This window comes from Lontra canadensis, unplaced genomic scaffold (assembly GCF_010015895.1).
Source record: "Lontra canadensis isolate GAN:19392208 unplaced genomic scaffold, GSC_riverotter_1.0 scaffold189, whole genome shotgun sequence".
In the NCBI taxonomy this organism is placed as follows: Eukaryota; Metazoa; Chordata; class Mammalia; order Carnivora; family Mustelidae; genus Lontra; species Lontra canadensis.
In genome coordinates, this window is record NW_022631183.1 from 1,579,722 (window position 1) to 1,594,307 (window position 14,586).

Below are 14,586 nucleotides of genomic sequence, written 5' to 3' on the forward strand. Positions count from 1 at the left end.
CAGCGGCACCCTTCACCCTGGGGCAGTGCCAGTGCTGCGTAAAGTCTTTCTCCCCACTTTCCCACTGCTCTAGTCGTTGGAATGGGAGGCACAGGCTCCCACAGCGAAGGCAGGACCAGGTAACAGTGACACAGTCAGGCTCCAGTGGTTGAGTCATTTTATTGGACCTTTAAGTATTGTTTGGGGGGGAGCATTCCCTCCATCTGGTTAGGGTCGTGCAGGGGCGACCATTCTTAGGCTCGGTCCCCAGAGCACAGACTGGACTAAGCCCCCAGGACCTCCTATGGAAAAATGGTGTAATACCTGGCCACTTTTGTCCGTGATTACCAATAAAATAATCATAATAAAAAGTCTCTGTTCTGACCACTGTTCAGGTCTTCCTGCTAGAACAGAAGTGTGCAAAGCTGTTAAGTATATATGCAGAGTCTCGTCTTAGCCTCAAATAGTGCCAGTCCCAGTTTGCTGATAGTTTGCTCAACTCAGCAGATGCAAAAGGGCTGGCTTGTTCTCCTTTTGATTTCTTCCACAAGGTCTTCTCTTCGGACATCCACCTGGCCAGGATGGGGAGAGAAGGTGGTATGAATATCTTTGACTCCACTGCTCCTAAGTACCCACTCCTTCCTCTGGTCATCAGGCTTGGCTCAGCTGGGAGCTGGAATGCAGGCAAAAAGTAGATAGTGCTTCTTGGAGAAGCCAGAGACACTGGGTATAGATGGAGATGGGACTCCCTACCATGACCACAGTAACAGGTTAACCCTTTTGTCTTTTCTGAGAGGGTACTAACATGAGTGCCAGGCTTTTACTCAGGTCTTGAATGGGGATGGACTGCCAAAATGCCATACATTCCCCATCCCTCAGCTTTCCTGCCTACTTACGTACCTCTTCCCTGCTGGCCACTGAGCGGAGCTTGATGACCCCGTCCTTGAGCTCCTGCTCACCGATGATGGCCACCAGTGGGATGCCTGCCTCCTCACAGTATTGCAACTGGTTCAGCAGCTTTGGGTTCTTCTTGTAGAGCAGCTCTGCCTGCAGGGGACAAGGGTGGAAGACGAAGGCTGGTTTCTTTCTTTTTTTTTTTTTTTTAAAGGCTGGTTTCTACTGTCCTCAGGGACAACCTCCTTGGAGCCCAAGTGCTTTTAGCTCTCCTACCCGAAGTTGCCATGGATGAGCTTTTATTTAGTCTGTTCCCAGCACTCCCAAGTTTGCTGCCACCCTGGGGCTGGCCTCCTCTACCTTGATCCCAGCATCCCAGAGCTCTGAGACGAGCCTCAGTCTCTCCTCCAGCAGCTTCTTCTGTGCAGATGCCACAAGCACCTGTGTCTCTGTGGTCCGTACCTTCTCCTCCAAAGCCTGGGGAAGGGGCAGGTAAGAGTCAGAGAGCTGGGCTACCTTCAAGGAGCAAACAGAGCAGGCTGTTTTCAGGATACTGAGAGATCAGACCCAACTGCACGAGCTCCACCAGGACAGGGGCCCAGTCTTCTCCCCTAGCAACGGGGTATAAGGTAGCTCCTAGAAGATGTTAAGAAATGAACTGACTGGTTCGTACCTATGACTTGCCAGAACAGATAATGTAGGGCAAGGGCAAAGGTGGTTTATGTACAATAACTTAAAACTTGTCTCCTTCTAGTACCTTAAGGGTCCAAAAGAACATTCACACAGAAGCGATACTGTGAGTTCACCCAGTTCCCACTTACAACATGTCTGCCCAGGCAAGAGACCGTGCCTATTATGCTTTGGCCACGGGGCCCAACCCAGGGTGTGGGTGGACGGGGGAAAGGGACAATGCTTCTGTGGCCCCTTGTCTTTTTCTGGAAAACTATTTTCATAGATTTTTTTTTTTTTTTTTTTGGGTAAGATTTTATTTCGCACAGAGAAAGAGAAGGGAGAGCAAGCACAAGCAGGGGGGAGTGGCAGGTAGGGGAGAAGCTGGCTCCCTGCTGAGCAAGAAGCCCAATGTGGGGTTTGATCCCAGGATCCTGGGATCATGACCCAGCTGAAGGCAGCTTCTTAACAAACTGAGCCAGCCAGGTGCCCCTATTTTCATTGTTCTTAACAACATAAGATGTCTACTGGAACAGGGACCTTAACTGGGAAACATGGATGGTTTCCGCTCCAGAGGAAAGGATGGAAGCATTGGGATGATTACTGCCGGAGAATTCCGCGAGGGATGAAATGAGACCAGCCAGTTAAGAGCAGCAGCAAAGGAGTGCCTGAGGCCATGAGACCTTCCCTGGTGTTACTCTAGGGCCTAGAGAGTGAAGATATCCACCTGAAGGATCCCAAGGCCTCAGATACAGCTTACCACTTAGAAACAACATCAGAGTAGTTAGGAGCAAGACTCTGGATTTAGGAGCAAGACTCTGGATTTAGACTGTCCGGATTCGAATTCTGACCCTGCTACTTAAAGAGTTTCACAACCTTGGGCAAGCTGTGACCTGTAATGCTTCAGTTCCCTTGTCTAGAAATAAATAAAAGTAGCTACTCTCAGAGGGGTATGTAAGAATTTTACTGATAGTGTATGAAAAGCACTAAGCACGGTGCCCAGCACAGAATAGTAAAATATCAAGCATTCTGTATTCTAAAGATCTGGGTGTTTGGATATACTATGACTTCTGACAGTGCTCAGGGAAATGCAGAGACCCAGAAGAAAGGATTCTGGGAAGAAACAATGATCAAAGATCCATAAAGATGGCCTATAGTGGGGTATGAAAGACAATAACCATCTTTTCTCCATTTCTTTCCAAAGATGCTCCTTGACCAAAATAGTACCATCTGCCCCCTTGAAGATAAAAACAGCTCATATGCCACCAGCTGCGCACCCCCAGGACATACCTCTAGCCTCTGCTCCACAATGGAAAAGATCCGCTCTACCCCAATGCTGAGCCCCACACATGGCACCTTGCGTCCTTTTGGGTCGAACATGCCCACTAGCCCATCATAGCGTCCTCCGGCAGCCACACTGCCCACACCCAAGGGCTCTTCCCCTGCCCGAACTGGGGTCTGTAGCAGCACCGCCTCATAGATCACCCCAGTGTAGTAGTCTAGGCCTCGAGCAAGGCTCAGGTCAAATGAAATCTGTGGGGACAAGAGCACAGTCAGTACCAGATGAGGATCAAGGACCTGAAACCCCAGAGCTGAGCTATAGTGTCCACCCCAGCCTGACTCACCTTGTCAGCAATGCCAAACAGGGTCAGGTATTCAAACAGTAGTTTTAGGTCTCCTAGGCCCTCCAAGGCCTGTTTGTTTTGGGACAGTTCAGGATCCTGGAGCAGCTGTTCCACGAGGGATACCCCACCTGGGGAGATACCATTTGTGAGCCAGACTGACTGACAAGAGCAAACAGGTAGAGGTGCTTTCTACCTTTTTGCCTAGACTACATATGTCTGCATGCGTGTACACACACACACACACAGAGTTTTGGCCTAAGGTTTGAGGCCAGTTCGATGGCTATTGGAGAGGCAGGTCTGTTCCTTACCATGCTGCTGGACATAGTCCCCAATACGGTCAGCCACCTCGGGTGCGAGGCCCTTCTCTCCCACCATCTCGTTCTTTACTTCCTCCCACGACACCTAGGCAGACAGATACCAGTAAGGGACTCCTGGGTAGTTCTCCACTGCAGAGCAAGTGTGGGCCCTCCTGAGGGGGCAGTTTTGGAGCAGAAGTTGCATTTCATTCTGGGGCTAATCCTCCTTTTCTGATCTTATTTTTACGTTTCTCAGAGCAGGGTGGGGTCTGAGAAAAGAAGTGTTTAGGTCATTACCTTGTCCAGCTTGTCCACTGAGGAGCAGATGGTTCGGAACTTGCTATCAGGAACACCACATATGGCAAACATCCCATCGAGGATGCGCCGATCATTCACCTGCAGGGACCCAAGGCACAGTGAGGAGAGAATCTCTTCGTGTGACCATCAACAGTTTTGGTCAGTTGGGCTACTGGTCTCTCTGCAGAGGATCTTCTCCTATGAGAAGCTAGGCCCGGCTTTGCCCTCCCAAACCCATCCAGCTCTGACCTTGACCAGGAAGTCGCCTATCTGAAGGGAACTCAGGATCTCACACATGATCTTCAGGCACTCTGCATCAGGGATCATGGGGTCAAATTGTCCGGCAATGTCAAAATCCTGCAGGGAGATGGGTAGGTACAGTGCTTAGGGTTTTAACTGTCTTAAGGGTCAGGCGGGCAGACAGGGTACTGGGAGCTCTGCTTTTTCCCTATAAAGGCCTAACTACACTCATGCACACAACACCACCTTCATTATCTGTCAGAGCACCAACCCAGAGGAATCTCCCAGCATTCTTGGGTCTCTTACCAGTCCTGGTTTCCCTTCTGTCTACTTTCCTTCATTATCTCACTCAGCTACTTTTCCTTATTTTCTCACAGCACTGTGGGGGCAAATACATGGCCTTAGTCCTTAACCATTTTCTCTTTATTTAGAAGCTCTGCCACCACTCTGGATGACCTGTTACTTCAAATTCAATCTCCCCATCCTTTGCTGTGATCCAATCGCTGTGGTTTAACATAAAGAAAACTGGACCAAGAGTTCAAAGCCTGACCTGGCTTTCTTATCCCTACCATCCCTTAACCTTGCTGAGTTGCAAGTTTACTCATATGTAAAATGGGGAGAATAATCCCTATCCTCTACATGAAAATACTCAAGTAATCTAAGGATTAGCACTATCAGGTGCATCCAGTTTGTTCAGGACACCATGAGTACCCAGGAGATTCTACTAAGTTGAGGGAGGGCCAAGTTCCCTGTCATGCCCCACATACTCACACACTGATAGAATTCCCGATACCGGCCACGGGTCATGGCTGGGTTATCTCGCCGATATACTTTGGCTATGTGGTAGCGTTTAATGTTGGTCAGTTTATTCATTGCCAAGTATCGAGCAAAAGGAACCTGATAACGGTTAAGGAGAAAGCCCCTCCTCATACAGTCTGGCAGCTGATTATCACCACCAACAGAAGCTGGGGTCTAACCTTTCTCTGTGTGTGAGTAAAACCACAACCTGTAAGATTAAGAGTATTTCTGAACATCAGATTCAACTTTGTTCACACAGCAGAAGTCTCAAAAAGGATTAGGGTCCCTCTCCCTTTGGTTAGTGTCTCCCCTGGACTATGCTGAGCATAGGAGGGGGCCAGGCAGATATGCCAGAGAGCAGAGAAAGGCTTCCATGTACGATTTCTGAGCAGATGATTCTCTGACAAAGCTTGGAGATAAAGGAATTGGACTGTTGGTCAATTAAAGAGAACTCTGTCCACTGGACAGGGCAGGGGAGAGAGATCCTGGAGCCGAGGGATTACTGAGTTGGAACTGGTTCCCAACATAAAGCTGAGCTCTCACTCAGGATTCTGAAGACTTTTAAGGCTATGCTCTGTTTAGCTAAAGTCCCATTCCTGGTTTAAAGAAATAAGTTCCCTGATTATCATAAGCATCATATTTAATCCCACCTATGTGTGGCTATCCCCAAATCCGAGGCTAGAAATAGCCCCAGCCCAATCAGAACCAACTGATCCAAAATACCAAGAGACCAAGTTTAGAAAGATACAGTGAGGTCATAGCGAAGGGACAGCAGCTCTCCACCCTGGTCCTTCAGGTCATAGATAAGCTTAGAATCTTCTCCATACTTTCCAGTCAGTGTTTCCTGAGAAAATACAAAGGTGGTCACAATGATAAATATAACAATTTAAAAGGAAGTTTTTTTTTTTTTTTAAGATTTTATTTATTTATTTGACAGAGATCACAAGTAGGCAGAGAGGCAGGCAGAGAGAGAGCGGGAAGCAGGCTCCCTGCTGAGTAGAGAGCCCGATGCGGGGCTCGATCCCAGGACCCTCAGATCATGACCCGAGCTGAAGGCAGAGGTTTAATCCACTGAGTGACCCAGGTGCCCCTAAAAGGAAGTTTTAAAACAAAACCCCACCATCCTAACATGACTGACTGCAACCTGTCTATACTTCTGCTCTCTATCTCAATGCTTATGTATTTGATGTTAACTATAATTGAAAGGACATGCAAAGTTCATTTTCTGCTTTTTTACACATTTCCATTTTGTGACACAGCTTAAGTATTACCTTTTTATTTAAAAAGAGTTTTTTTTTTTAAAGATTTTATTTACTTGACAGAGAGAGAGCACAAGTAGGCATAGAGGCAGGCAGAGAGAGAGGAGGAACCAGGCTCCCTGCTGACCAGAAAGCCTGATGCGGGGCTCAATCTGAGGACCCTGAGACCATGACCTGAGCCGAAGGCAGAGGCTTTAACCCACTGAGCCACCCAGGCGCCCCTGAAGTATTATTTTTAAAAGCTGAGTGATACTTTGGTGAGAAGCAGCTCTGTATTTCTTTCCTTCCCAGTGTTCCACCATCAGTTGATTAGGTTATTTAAAAACAAAGTTCCATAACATTTCAATAAATACACTTCAGTATAGTTTTTTCGTTTGGAATATAAATTTTTTGAGAATTAATTCCTAAGATTGGATTATTAGATCAATGAAATGTTTTTATGATGCTTAAAGTTTGAACAATGTCAAAAGGCAAAACTGAAATAGTAGTTCTTACCATGTGATGGCTTCAATAAGGTGGTAACATATTTTACTTACCAGACTGGAAAAGTTTAAAAAGCCTGAAAATTCCCAGTCTAGAATTAGAAACATTCATACATTTGGTCGGTGTTATGGGCTGAACTGTGTCCCCTTCAAAATTCATATATTGCAATCCTACCCCCCAGTAACCTCAGAATGTGACTATATTTGGAGACAGGGTCTTTGAAGAGGTAGTTAAGCTAAGTGATGTCCTTATGAAAAATATATAATATATATTCCTAATCCAATATAAGTGATGTCCTTATGAAAAAAGGAAAATTAGACACAGGCAGAGGGAAGATGATGTGAAGACACTAGGAAAACACCATCTACAGACAAGGAGTGAGGCCTGAAACAGATCCTTCCCTCATGGTCCTCTGAAAGATCCAACCCTGCTGACACCTGATCTTGTACTTCTAGCCTCCTGACACTAAATCTGCTGTGTAAGCCGCCCAGTCTGTGGTGCTCTGTTCTGGAAGCCCCAGCAAACCAAGAGAATTGGTAAACAATAATGAGTACAGTCTTTTGATCCAGCAATTTCATTTCTGTGAATTCACCCTGCAGATGAATGACCACCAGTACCAGACATTGTTCTAAGCAATGAATATACATCAGTGAACAAGACCAAGATACAGTCCACACCCTCATGGATCTTTCCTACTAAGGAGAAGAGAGAGGCAGTACACTAAGGCAAGGAAACAAATTAAGAAATAAATTCAATTAGTGATAGCTGCTCTAATGGAAATAAAACTGGTCAATGTGATAGACAACGGATACTTTAGACAAAATAGTTGGAGAAGACTATTCGAAGAATGGCAGTTTAGTTGAGATCGGAAATTAAAATCTTTAATCTCTACTTTAATCTGAAATTAAAGTCAAACAAAGAGGGGCGAGGGAGTTCAAGAAGAGGTAAGGGCAAGTACAAAGGCCCTGAGACAGAACCATATTTAAAGGGAGGGGGGTAGGGAGAGGGTGGTTGCGTTATGGCCATTGGGGAGGGTATGTACTATGGTGAGTGCTGTGAAATGTGTAAGCCTGGCGATTCACAGACCCGTACCCCTGGGGCTAATAATATATTATATGTTAATAAAAAATCAAGAAAATTAAAAAAAAAAAAACATACTTAGAATGGTCCAGGAATAGAAAGAAGACCAGAGTAGCACTGGGGCCAAGGGGAAGAATAGCACAAGATGAGGTGGGAAAGTAAGGCAATGGCCAGATCATGTAGGGCCTTGTTAGCATAAGCAGAGTTTGGATTTTGTTATAAATGTAATGGTTTTAAACAGGGAGTGATGCAGTCTTTTTTTTTTTTTAACAGTAAAGAACTGGAAGCAATCTCAGTGTCCATCAACAGGAGACTGGTTACATATTTATTTTTTATATATATGGTTTGTATGTATCTCAAAAACATCTCAAGAACAGGTACCAGGGAATTCATTGTAGAAAGGACCATAACAATGTCCTCTAACAAGGGCCCTCTTTTGGAAGCCATCAGCCATGACCACAGCAAATAAAAAGTAGGGCTTCTCCTTCTAAACCAGGCCTGCCTCTCTTCTCACTGGAGAAAATTCTGGTCTTTGTCCCCAACAGGAGAGACACCTCTCACTCTCTTACCATCTTCTTTGTTGTTTATATATCCACTCTCCCACCACCCAATTTCTCCTTAGCAATCCCTCACCTTTAGTTCAAACACAGGCGTATCAATTACTTCTGCACCATGACGCTTGAAGCAGCTGACAATTACATCAAACACCTTCTCCCGAACAGCCATCTGCCGGGGACTGTAGTCTCTTGTACCCTTGGAGTCCAAATTGGCCACAATACCAGGGATGGGATTTAAAAACAAACAGGAAACATTCAGGTCAAAAATACAAAAGCATGACCTCGAGGATGACAGATATAAACACTGCCCCAAACTTCTTTTCCTATGGGCTACGGAGTTATAAAGTAAGCACAAACAATTCCCTAGTAATTATCACACCCATTTGCTAACACCCTTCTAAATTCCATCCCCTTTTTAGCGTGGTTCTATTTTCTAGAATTCTTAGAATGCTGTTTTCTTTCTTTCTTTTTTAGAACACTATTTTCTGAGAAGTTTTCCTAAAAACTCTTTTTCTATGATACCAGAACATTTCCCTTCCTATGAGAAAACACATACCTGATGACAGGTATATAACCAACTCAAACTGACTTAGCTAGTTGAATTTCAAAGTTTATAAGTAACACTTACCCCCAGCATAACTTAAAAAAATTCTAATACTATTTGCAATAATAAATGCTAATTAATTAATTAATACTACTTAGCAATAAATACTAAATTATAATAAATACTATTCTCTAATCTGCTTCTAATAACCCTATGACATAGGCTGGGCAGATTCCTTTTATGGATGAATTACAGGATATTTGAGAAGTTAAATCATTACCTAAGGCCACTCAGCAGGTTCGTGGCAGTCAGGGTTATAATAACACTGTCCTTCCAGATCAGAGCTTCTAATCTGGGTGTTTACACCCCACCCTCAAGTCTTTGGTCTCAGGACCTCTTTAAACTTTTACTATTTATTAAGGACCCCAAAGTGGATTATACCAATCAAAGTTTATTGCATTAGAAATTAAAACTGTGAACATTTAAGAATATTTATTAGTTCACTTAACACATAGTAAATCCATTACACGTTAACATAAATAACACTTTAGGAAAATATAACTACTTCCCAAAACAAAAAAATTTGGTGAGAAGGGTAACGCTGATTTACATTTTTGCAAATCTTTAATGTCTGGCCTAAGAGAGAACAACTGGTTTCTTATATATGCTTTGTGCATTCAATTTTATTGTGATATGTTGTTCTGGTTGCATAAAGAAAATCTAGTCTTACAAAGATGTGTAATTGTAAAAGAAGAATTTTTTTTTTTTAAGATTTTATTTGTTTGACAGAGAGAGAGGAAAGTAAGTACATGCACACAAGCAGGGGGATCAGCAGGTAGAGAGAGAGGGAGAAGCAGGCTCCCTGCTGAGCAGGGAGACTGCTATGGGGCTGGACCCCAGAACCCTGGGATCATGACCTGAACTGTAGGCAGCCACTTAACTGACTGAGCCACCCAAGCACCCAAGAAGGAATATTTTAATAAACTTTTTAGCTAACTGTAGATAATCTTCTTAAACTAAACCAAAATCCAAAAAATGGTAGTTTCTTAAAGACTGGTTGCAGTGTGGAATAGGAACTACATCAGTGAATTTTTCACATTGTTACATTAAAATACACTACTTATATATGGTACCCAGAATTCACAGAGACAGAAAGTAGAACAGTAGTTACCTTGGGGCTGGAGGGAGGGTAGAGGGGGAAGTTACTGCTTAATGGGTACAGAATGTCAGTTTGGTATGATGAAAAAAAGTTCTGGGGATGAATAGTGGTGATGGTTGCACAACAATGCAATGTGAACCTACTTAATGCCACCACACTGTACGCTTCAAAATGGTTTTAAAAGGGGTGACTGGGTGGCTCAATTAGTTAAGCATCTGCCTCTCCCTCTCTGCCCACCCCTCCTCCCAGTGCTCTCTCTCGCAAATAAACAGATAAAATCTTTAGAAAATGGTTAAAATGGCAAATTTCATGTCACATATATTTTACCATAATTTTAAAGATATCGATTACTCCATCTTGTACTCTGAATGAATCTTTTACCCATGTATTATTTTATACCATTATACATCAGTCATGTGGAAAACACTGGGTCATTGATAAATTATACAGATCTTCTAAATATTTACACACTTCACTATATTAGAAAACACCTTTGTTAATATCAACACAGATCTCATTGGGAAAGTCTTTCACTACTAGATTGGGAAGCTGTCTACATGATGGGGAAAGATACAAGTTCCCTAAAATCCTAACTTTCACCTGAATGCTTGAATTTTGTCAATGGCAAAAAATATTGTCAGATGTTGTCCTTGAGGTGACAAAGCTCACTTCATTCATTATCCAAATCTTTAAAACAGCAGTTTGTCTTTCAGTTTTTCTTTCAAATAAAAAAGATGTTCTGGGGCGCCTGGGTGGCTCAGTGGGTTAAAGCCTCTGCTTTTGGCTCGGGTCAAGATCTCAGGGTCCTGGGATCGAGCCCAGCATTGGGGGTCTCTGCTCGGCAGGGAGCCTGCTTCCTCCTCTCTCTCTGCCTGTCTCTCTGCCTACTTGTGATCTCTGTCTGTCAAATAAATAAATAAAATCTTTTTTAAAAAGATTTTATTTATTTATTTGACAGACAGAGATCACAAGTAGGCAGAGAGACAGGCAGAGAGAGAGGAGGAAGCAGGCTCCCTGCCTACTTGTGATCTCTGTCTGTCAAATAAATAAATAAAATCTTAAAAAAAAAAAAAGATGTTCTGTGTAAACAGTAGGTAGGTAGCTTAAACTCATGCAATAGCACAAGTGTTTTTCCTGCTCTGGAATGCAGAAGTGCTTTCTGTATTCTTGCCATTTCATCACACAGAATACTAAAAAAGAGAGTACTGAAGGGTTGAGATTCAATAAAATGAGCAAATTTTATGGTTATCAAGGACATTCATAAGCAAAACTGATTTTTTAAAAAATTATGAATGCAGGAAAATAAAGAACATGATCGCTATTTGAATAGTGTAGGGCTGCTGTCATGTTTCTTGCTAAGACACCAGCAGTTCTACTCACCAGTGCTTTTGCATTTTCATTAACAAATGTGGTCACAAAGGCAAATACATGTCAGTATAATCATAAAAATAATTTTGACCACAAAAACCTCTTGGAAGAGTACTACCCCATGATACCGGGTTTTCTGTTAATATAAATCACACATCAAGAGACGCATTTCAACAAACTAAAGTGGATACTAACTCTCCAGTATAATCTCACTTTCTTTTAAAATAGTATAGGGGCGCCTGGGTGGCTCAGTGGGTTAAAGCCTCTGCCTTCAGCTCAGGTCATGATCCCAGGGTCCTGGGATCAAGCCCCGCATCAGGCTCTGTCTGTCAAATAAATAAATAAAAATCTTAATAAATAAAATAGTATAGAAATTTTCAAACACACATTATAGAGAAGAGTATCATACACCACCATGTTATCTATCACCCAGTTTCGATAACCATCAGTGTCTGTTATTTTTACGTTATCTAAGGTCCAACTTTTTTTTTCTGGAGTATTTTATTTTTTAAAGAACTTATTTATTTGTTTGTTTATTTATTTATTTATCAGAGAGAGAGAGAGAGAGAGAGAGAGCACAAGCAGGCAGAGTGATGCGCAGAGGCAGAGAGAGAAGCAGGCTCCCTGCTGAGCAAGGAGCCCGATGCGGGACTCGATCCCAGGATCCTGGGATCATGACCTGGGGGGAAGGCAGCAGCTTAACCGACTGAGTCACCCAGGCGCCCCTTTCCTGGCATATTTTAGAGTAAATCCAGACATCCTATCAGTTTGTCCCTAAATATTTGTCATTCACTAAAGCAGGAGGTTTAAAAAAAAGCCAAAACACTAAAATTCCTTTATTAAAACCAACAAAACAAACAGCAGCCCTTTCATATCATCTAATAACCAAGCCGTGTTTAATTTTCCCCAGTTGCCTCAAGAATACTTTTTTAGGGTTGACTTGTTTGAATTAGATTCTTTTTTTAAAGATTTTATTTATTTGTTTGACAGACAGAGATCACAAGTAGGCAGAGAGGCAGGCAGAGAGAGAGAGAGGGAAGCAGGCTCCCTGCTGAGCAGAGAGCCCGATGCGGGGCTCGATGTGGGGCTCGATCCCAGGACCCTGAGATCATGACCCGAGCCGAAGGCAGAGGCTTTAACCCACTGAGCCACCCAGGCGCCCCTGAATTAGATTCTAAATGAAGCCCATGCACTGTATTTGTTTGTCTCTTATCTGTTTAATCCACAAAAGTTTCCTTTCCTTTTTTAAAAAATGTCATTTATTGTTAAGAAAATTGAATAATTTGTCCTAAGGAACTTTTTCATATTCTGGATTTCATTAACAGTGTATACAATGTGTCATTTAATACCTTTCTCCATCTCCCATATTTCTGGTAAACTGGTAGGTCAAAAGGCCTGATTAGATTCAGGTTCAATTTTTCTTGGCAAGAATATATGTATATATATTTTTCAAGATTTTATTTATTTATTTGACAGACAGAGATCACAAGTAGGCAGAGAGGCAGGCAGAGAGAGAGGAAGGGAAGCAGGCTTCCTGCTGAGCAGATAGCCCAATGTGGGGCTCGATCCCAGGACCCTGGGAGCTGAAAGCAGAGGCTTTAACCCACTGAGCCACCCAGGCACCCCAGCAAGAATATTTCATAGGTGGTGCTGTGTACTTCTTATTGCATCACATCAGGAGAAACATAATGTCTGGATGTCCTACTTTTAGTGATGTTAAGATTGATCATTGGGTTTAGTAAGGCCAGCCTGATCTGTCACAAATTCCCCATTAATTTTTCAGTAAAGAGTTTGAAAAACTATTGATAATCTTTGCTTTGTAATTTTACATTGTCTCTTTCACCTCTGAAATTAGTTGTGTGTAGAAAGGAATAGCTCAATTAATTTAGGAGCCCAAAGAATGAACCTAAAAAGGTGACACCTTAACACAAGGAAGACCCCTCTCCTTTGAAGTCCAATTTCACACACATTTACTGAATTATCTGTTCAGTTCCAGACACCAGTCTCAGCCTCTCAGGGTAAATAAACTATGTTATAAAAGTCACCAAGAAATACAATAGTAGATATATATATATGAAGTGCCAAGGGAACCTAGATGAAATGGTAAACAGTTCTGCTTATAGAACTTACAAAGAATGACATCTGAACTCCTCCTCTCCAGGAGGAGACCACGCTAGTAATCTCCAACGGATTTCCACTCCACTCTACTCTCCTGTATATTTGGGTCTACTAATCCAAGTCTTTTTCTAGTCCCTGGAAACCACCAGCATTCTTTTCTCCTTCAGGATTTCCATACTGTACCCGAACCTATCTTCCTCATGCTCTCCCCCTGGCTACCTCCCATTCATCTTAGTCAGTTAGTATATCACTTCTGTGAGGCTTTTTCCGACGCTCTAGTTCTTATTTGTCTCAGAGAATGCTTATCATTCCTTTATATCATTTATCACAATTTATAATTACATATTCAAGAGCGGGATTATCTGTCCTAAATCTGTTTCCTTCAGTAGAATGTAAGCTCCATGAGGGCAGGCTATATTGTTCACCATGGCATACTCACATACTATGGTGCTAGGCACTTAGGAAACACTCAGTAAATATTTACTTAATGAAAGAAGGAGTAGCAGTAGCTGGCATACTCCCCTAAGCACCCAGCTGGTCTAGTTTCTGCCATCACTTTGGTATCCCAGAATGACTCAGACTCCAATTCAGCCCAGCTTCCAGAACAACTGCTCAAGGAAGCAGGGGCATCCACCCTTGGGAGTGGGATTAGGGGCTTTCTCCTTAAAGGGATTATATTTACCTTGGGGGTTTTGAGCACAAACTTCTGTTTCCCTTCATCAGGGCCCAGCTGCGCCTTCAGTTTCAGTAGTTTTGCCACCTCCTCCTCGATCTGTGGACGTAAAGTAGGTGCTGAGCTATCACGTCTGTCACTCCCTCCTCTCCTCGGCCATTCATTCAGTATCCCTCCCTCATGAGAATTTGGGGCACATTTCTCTCCCCAGGCCCAGCTTTGCTTCTCTCGGGTCCTACCCCGCCCACCTCCTCAACCAGGCCCTGCTTCTCCCTTCCCCGCCCGGTCCCCTTTCCCACATCTCTCTTCTATGCAGACCACCCAGCTCTATGTCCTCCCTGGCCCTAACTTTGGCCTCTCCCCTGCCACCTGGGTCGCACCTGCTCAGCGCTGGCCTTCTGCTGCTTGAGGCCCCGCACGCGCTCTCCCTGAAGTCGCACTAGCTCCTCCAGTGCTGCACGTTCTGCCATACTGCGGCCAACCGGCACTGAACGCTGTCTAGATCGGCCTTCGTTGCCGCAGCCTCAGCACAGACAGCTTCCGGCTA

General features: G+C 43.5%; 1 protein-coding gene across 1 annotated transcript; it reads right to left on the minus strand.

The window, feature by feature from the left end:
- Window positions 1-140: 140 nt before the first annotated feature.
- On the minus strand, window positions 141-14,584 carry HARS1 (histidyl-tRNA synthetase 1). Its single transcript, XM_032847531.1, has 13 exons — window positions 14,420-14,584; window positions 14,049-14,138; window positions 8,254-8,373; window positions 5,547-5,642; window positions 4,772-4,897; window positions 4,010-4,117; window positions 3,761-3,859; window positions 3,476-3,569; window positions 3,168-3,295; window positions 2,833-3,075; window positions 1,234-1,350; window positions 880-1,026; window positions 141-551 (listed from the first exon to the last, which is right to left on the minus strand). The coding sequence occupies exons 1-13, from the start codon at window positions 14,507-14,509 to the stop codon at window positions 480-482; spliced, it is 1,530 nt and encodes a 509-aa protein (XP_032703422.1). The 5' UTR covers window positions 14,510-14,584; the 3' UTR covers window positions 141-479.
- Window positions 14,585-14,586: the final 2 nt, after the last annotated feature.

What these genes read in the sequence shown, in the direction of transcription:
- HARS1 (XM_032847531.1), bottom strand. Translation starts at nt 14,509, where the DNA reads ATGGCAGAACGTGCAGCACTGGAGGAGCTAGTGCGACTTCAGGGAGAG. An exon ending in AGAAGGCCAGCGCTGAGCAG is followed by an intron (nt 14,139 to 14,419) that starts GTGCGACCCAGG and finishes TTACGTCCACAG; the next exon opens with ATCGAGGAGGAGGTGGCAAA. An exon ending in TTGTGCTCAAAACCCCCAAG is followed by an intron (nt 8,374 to 14,048) that starts GTAAATATAATC and finishes TTGGACTCCAAG; the next exon opens with GGTACAAGAGACTACAGTCC.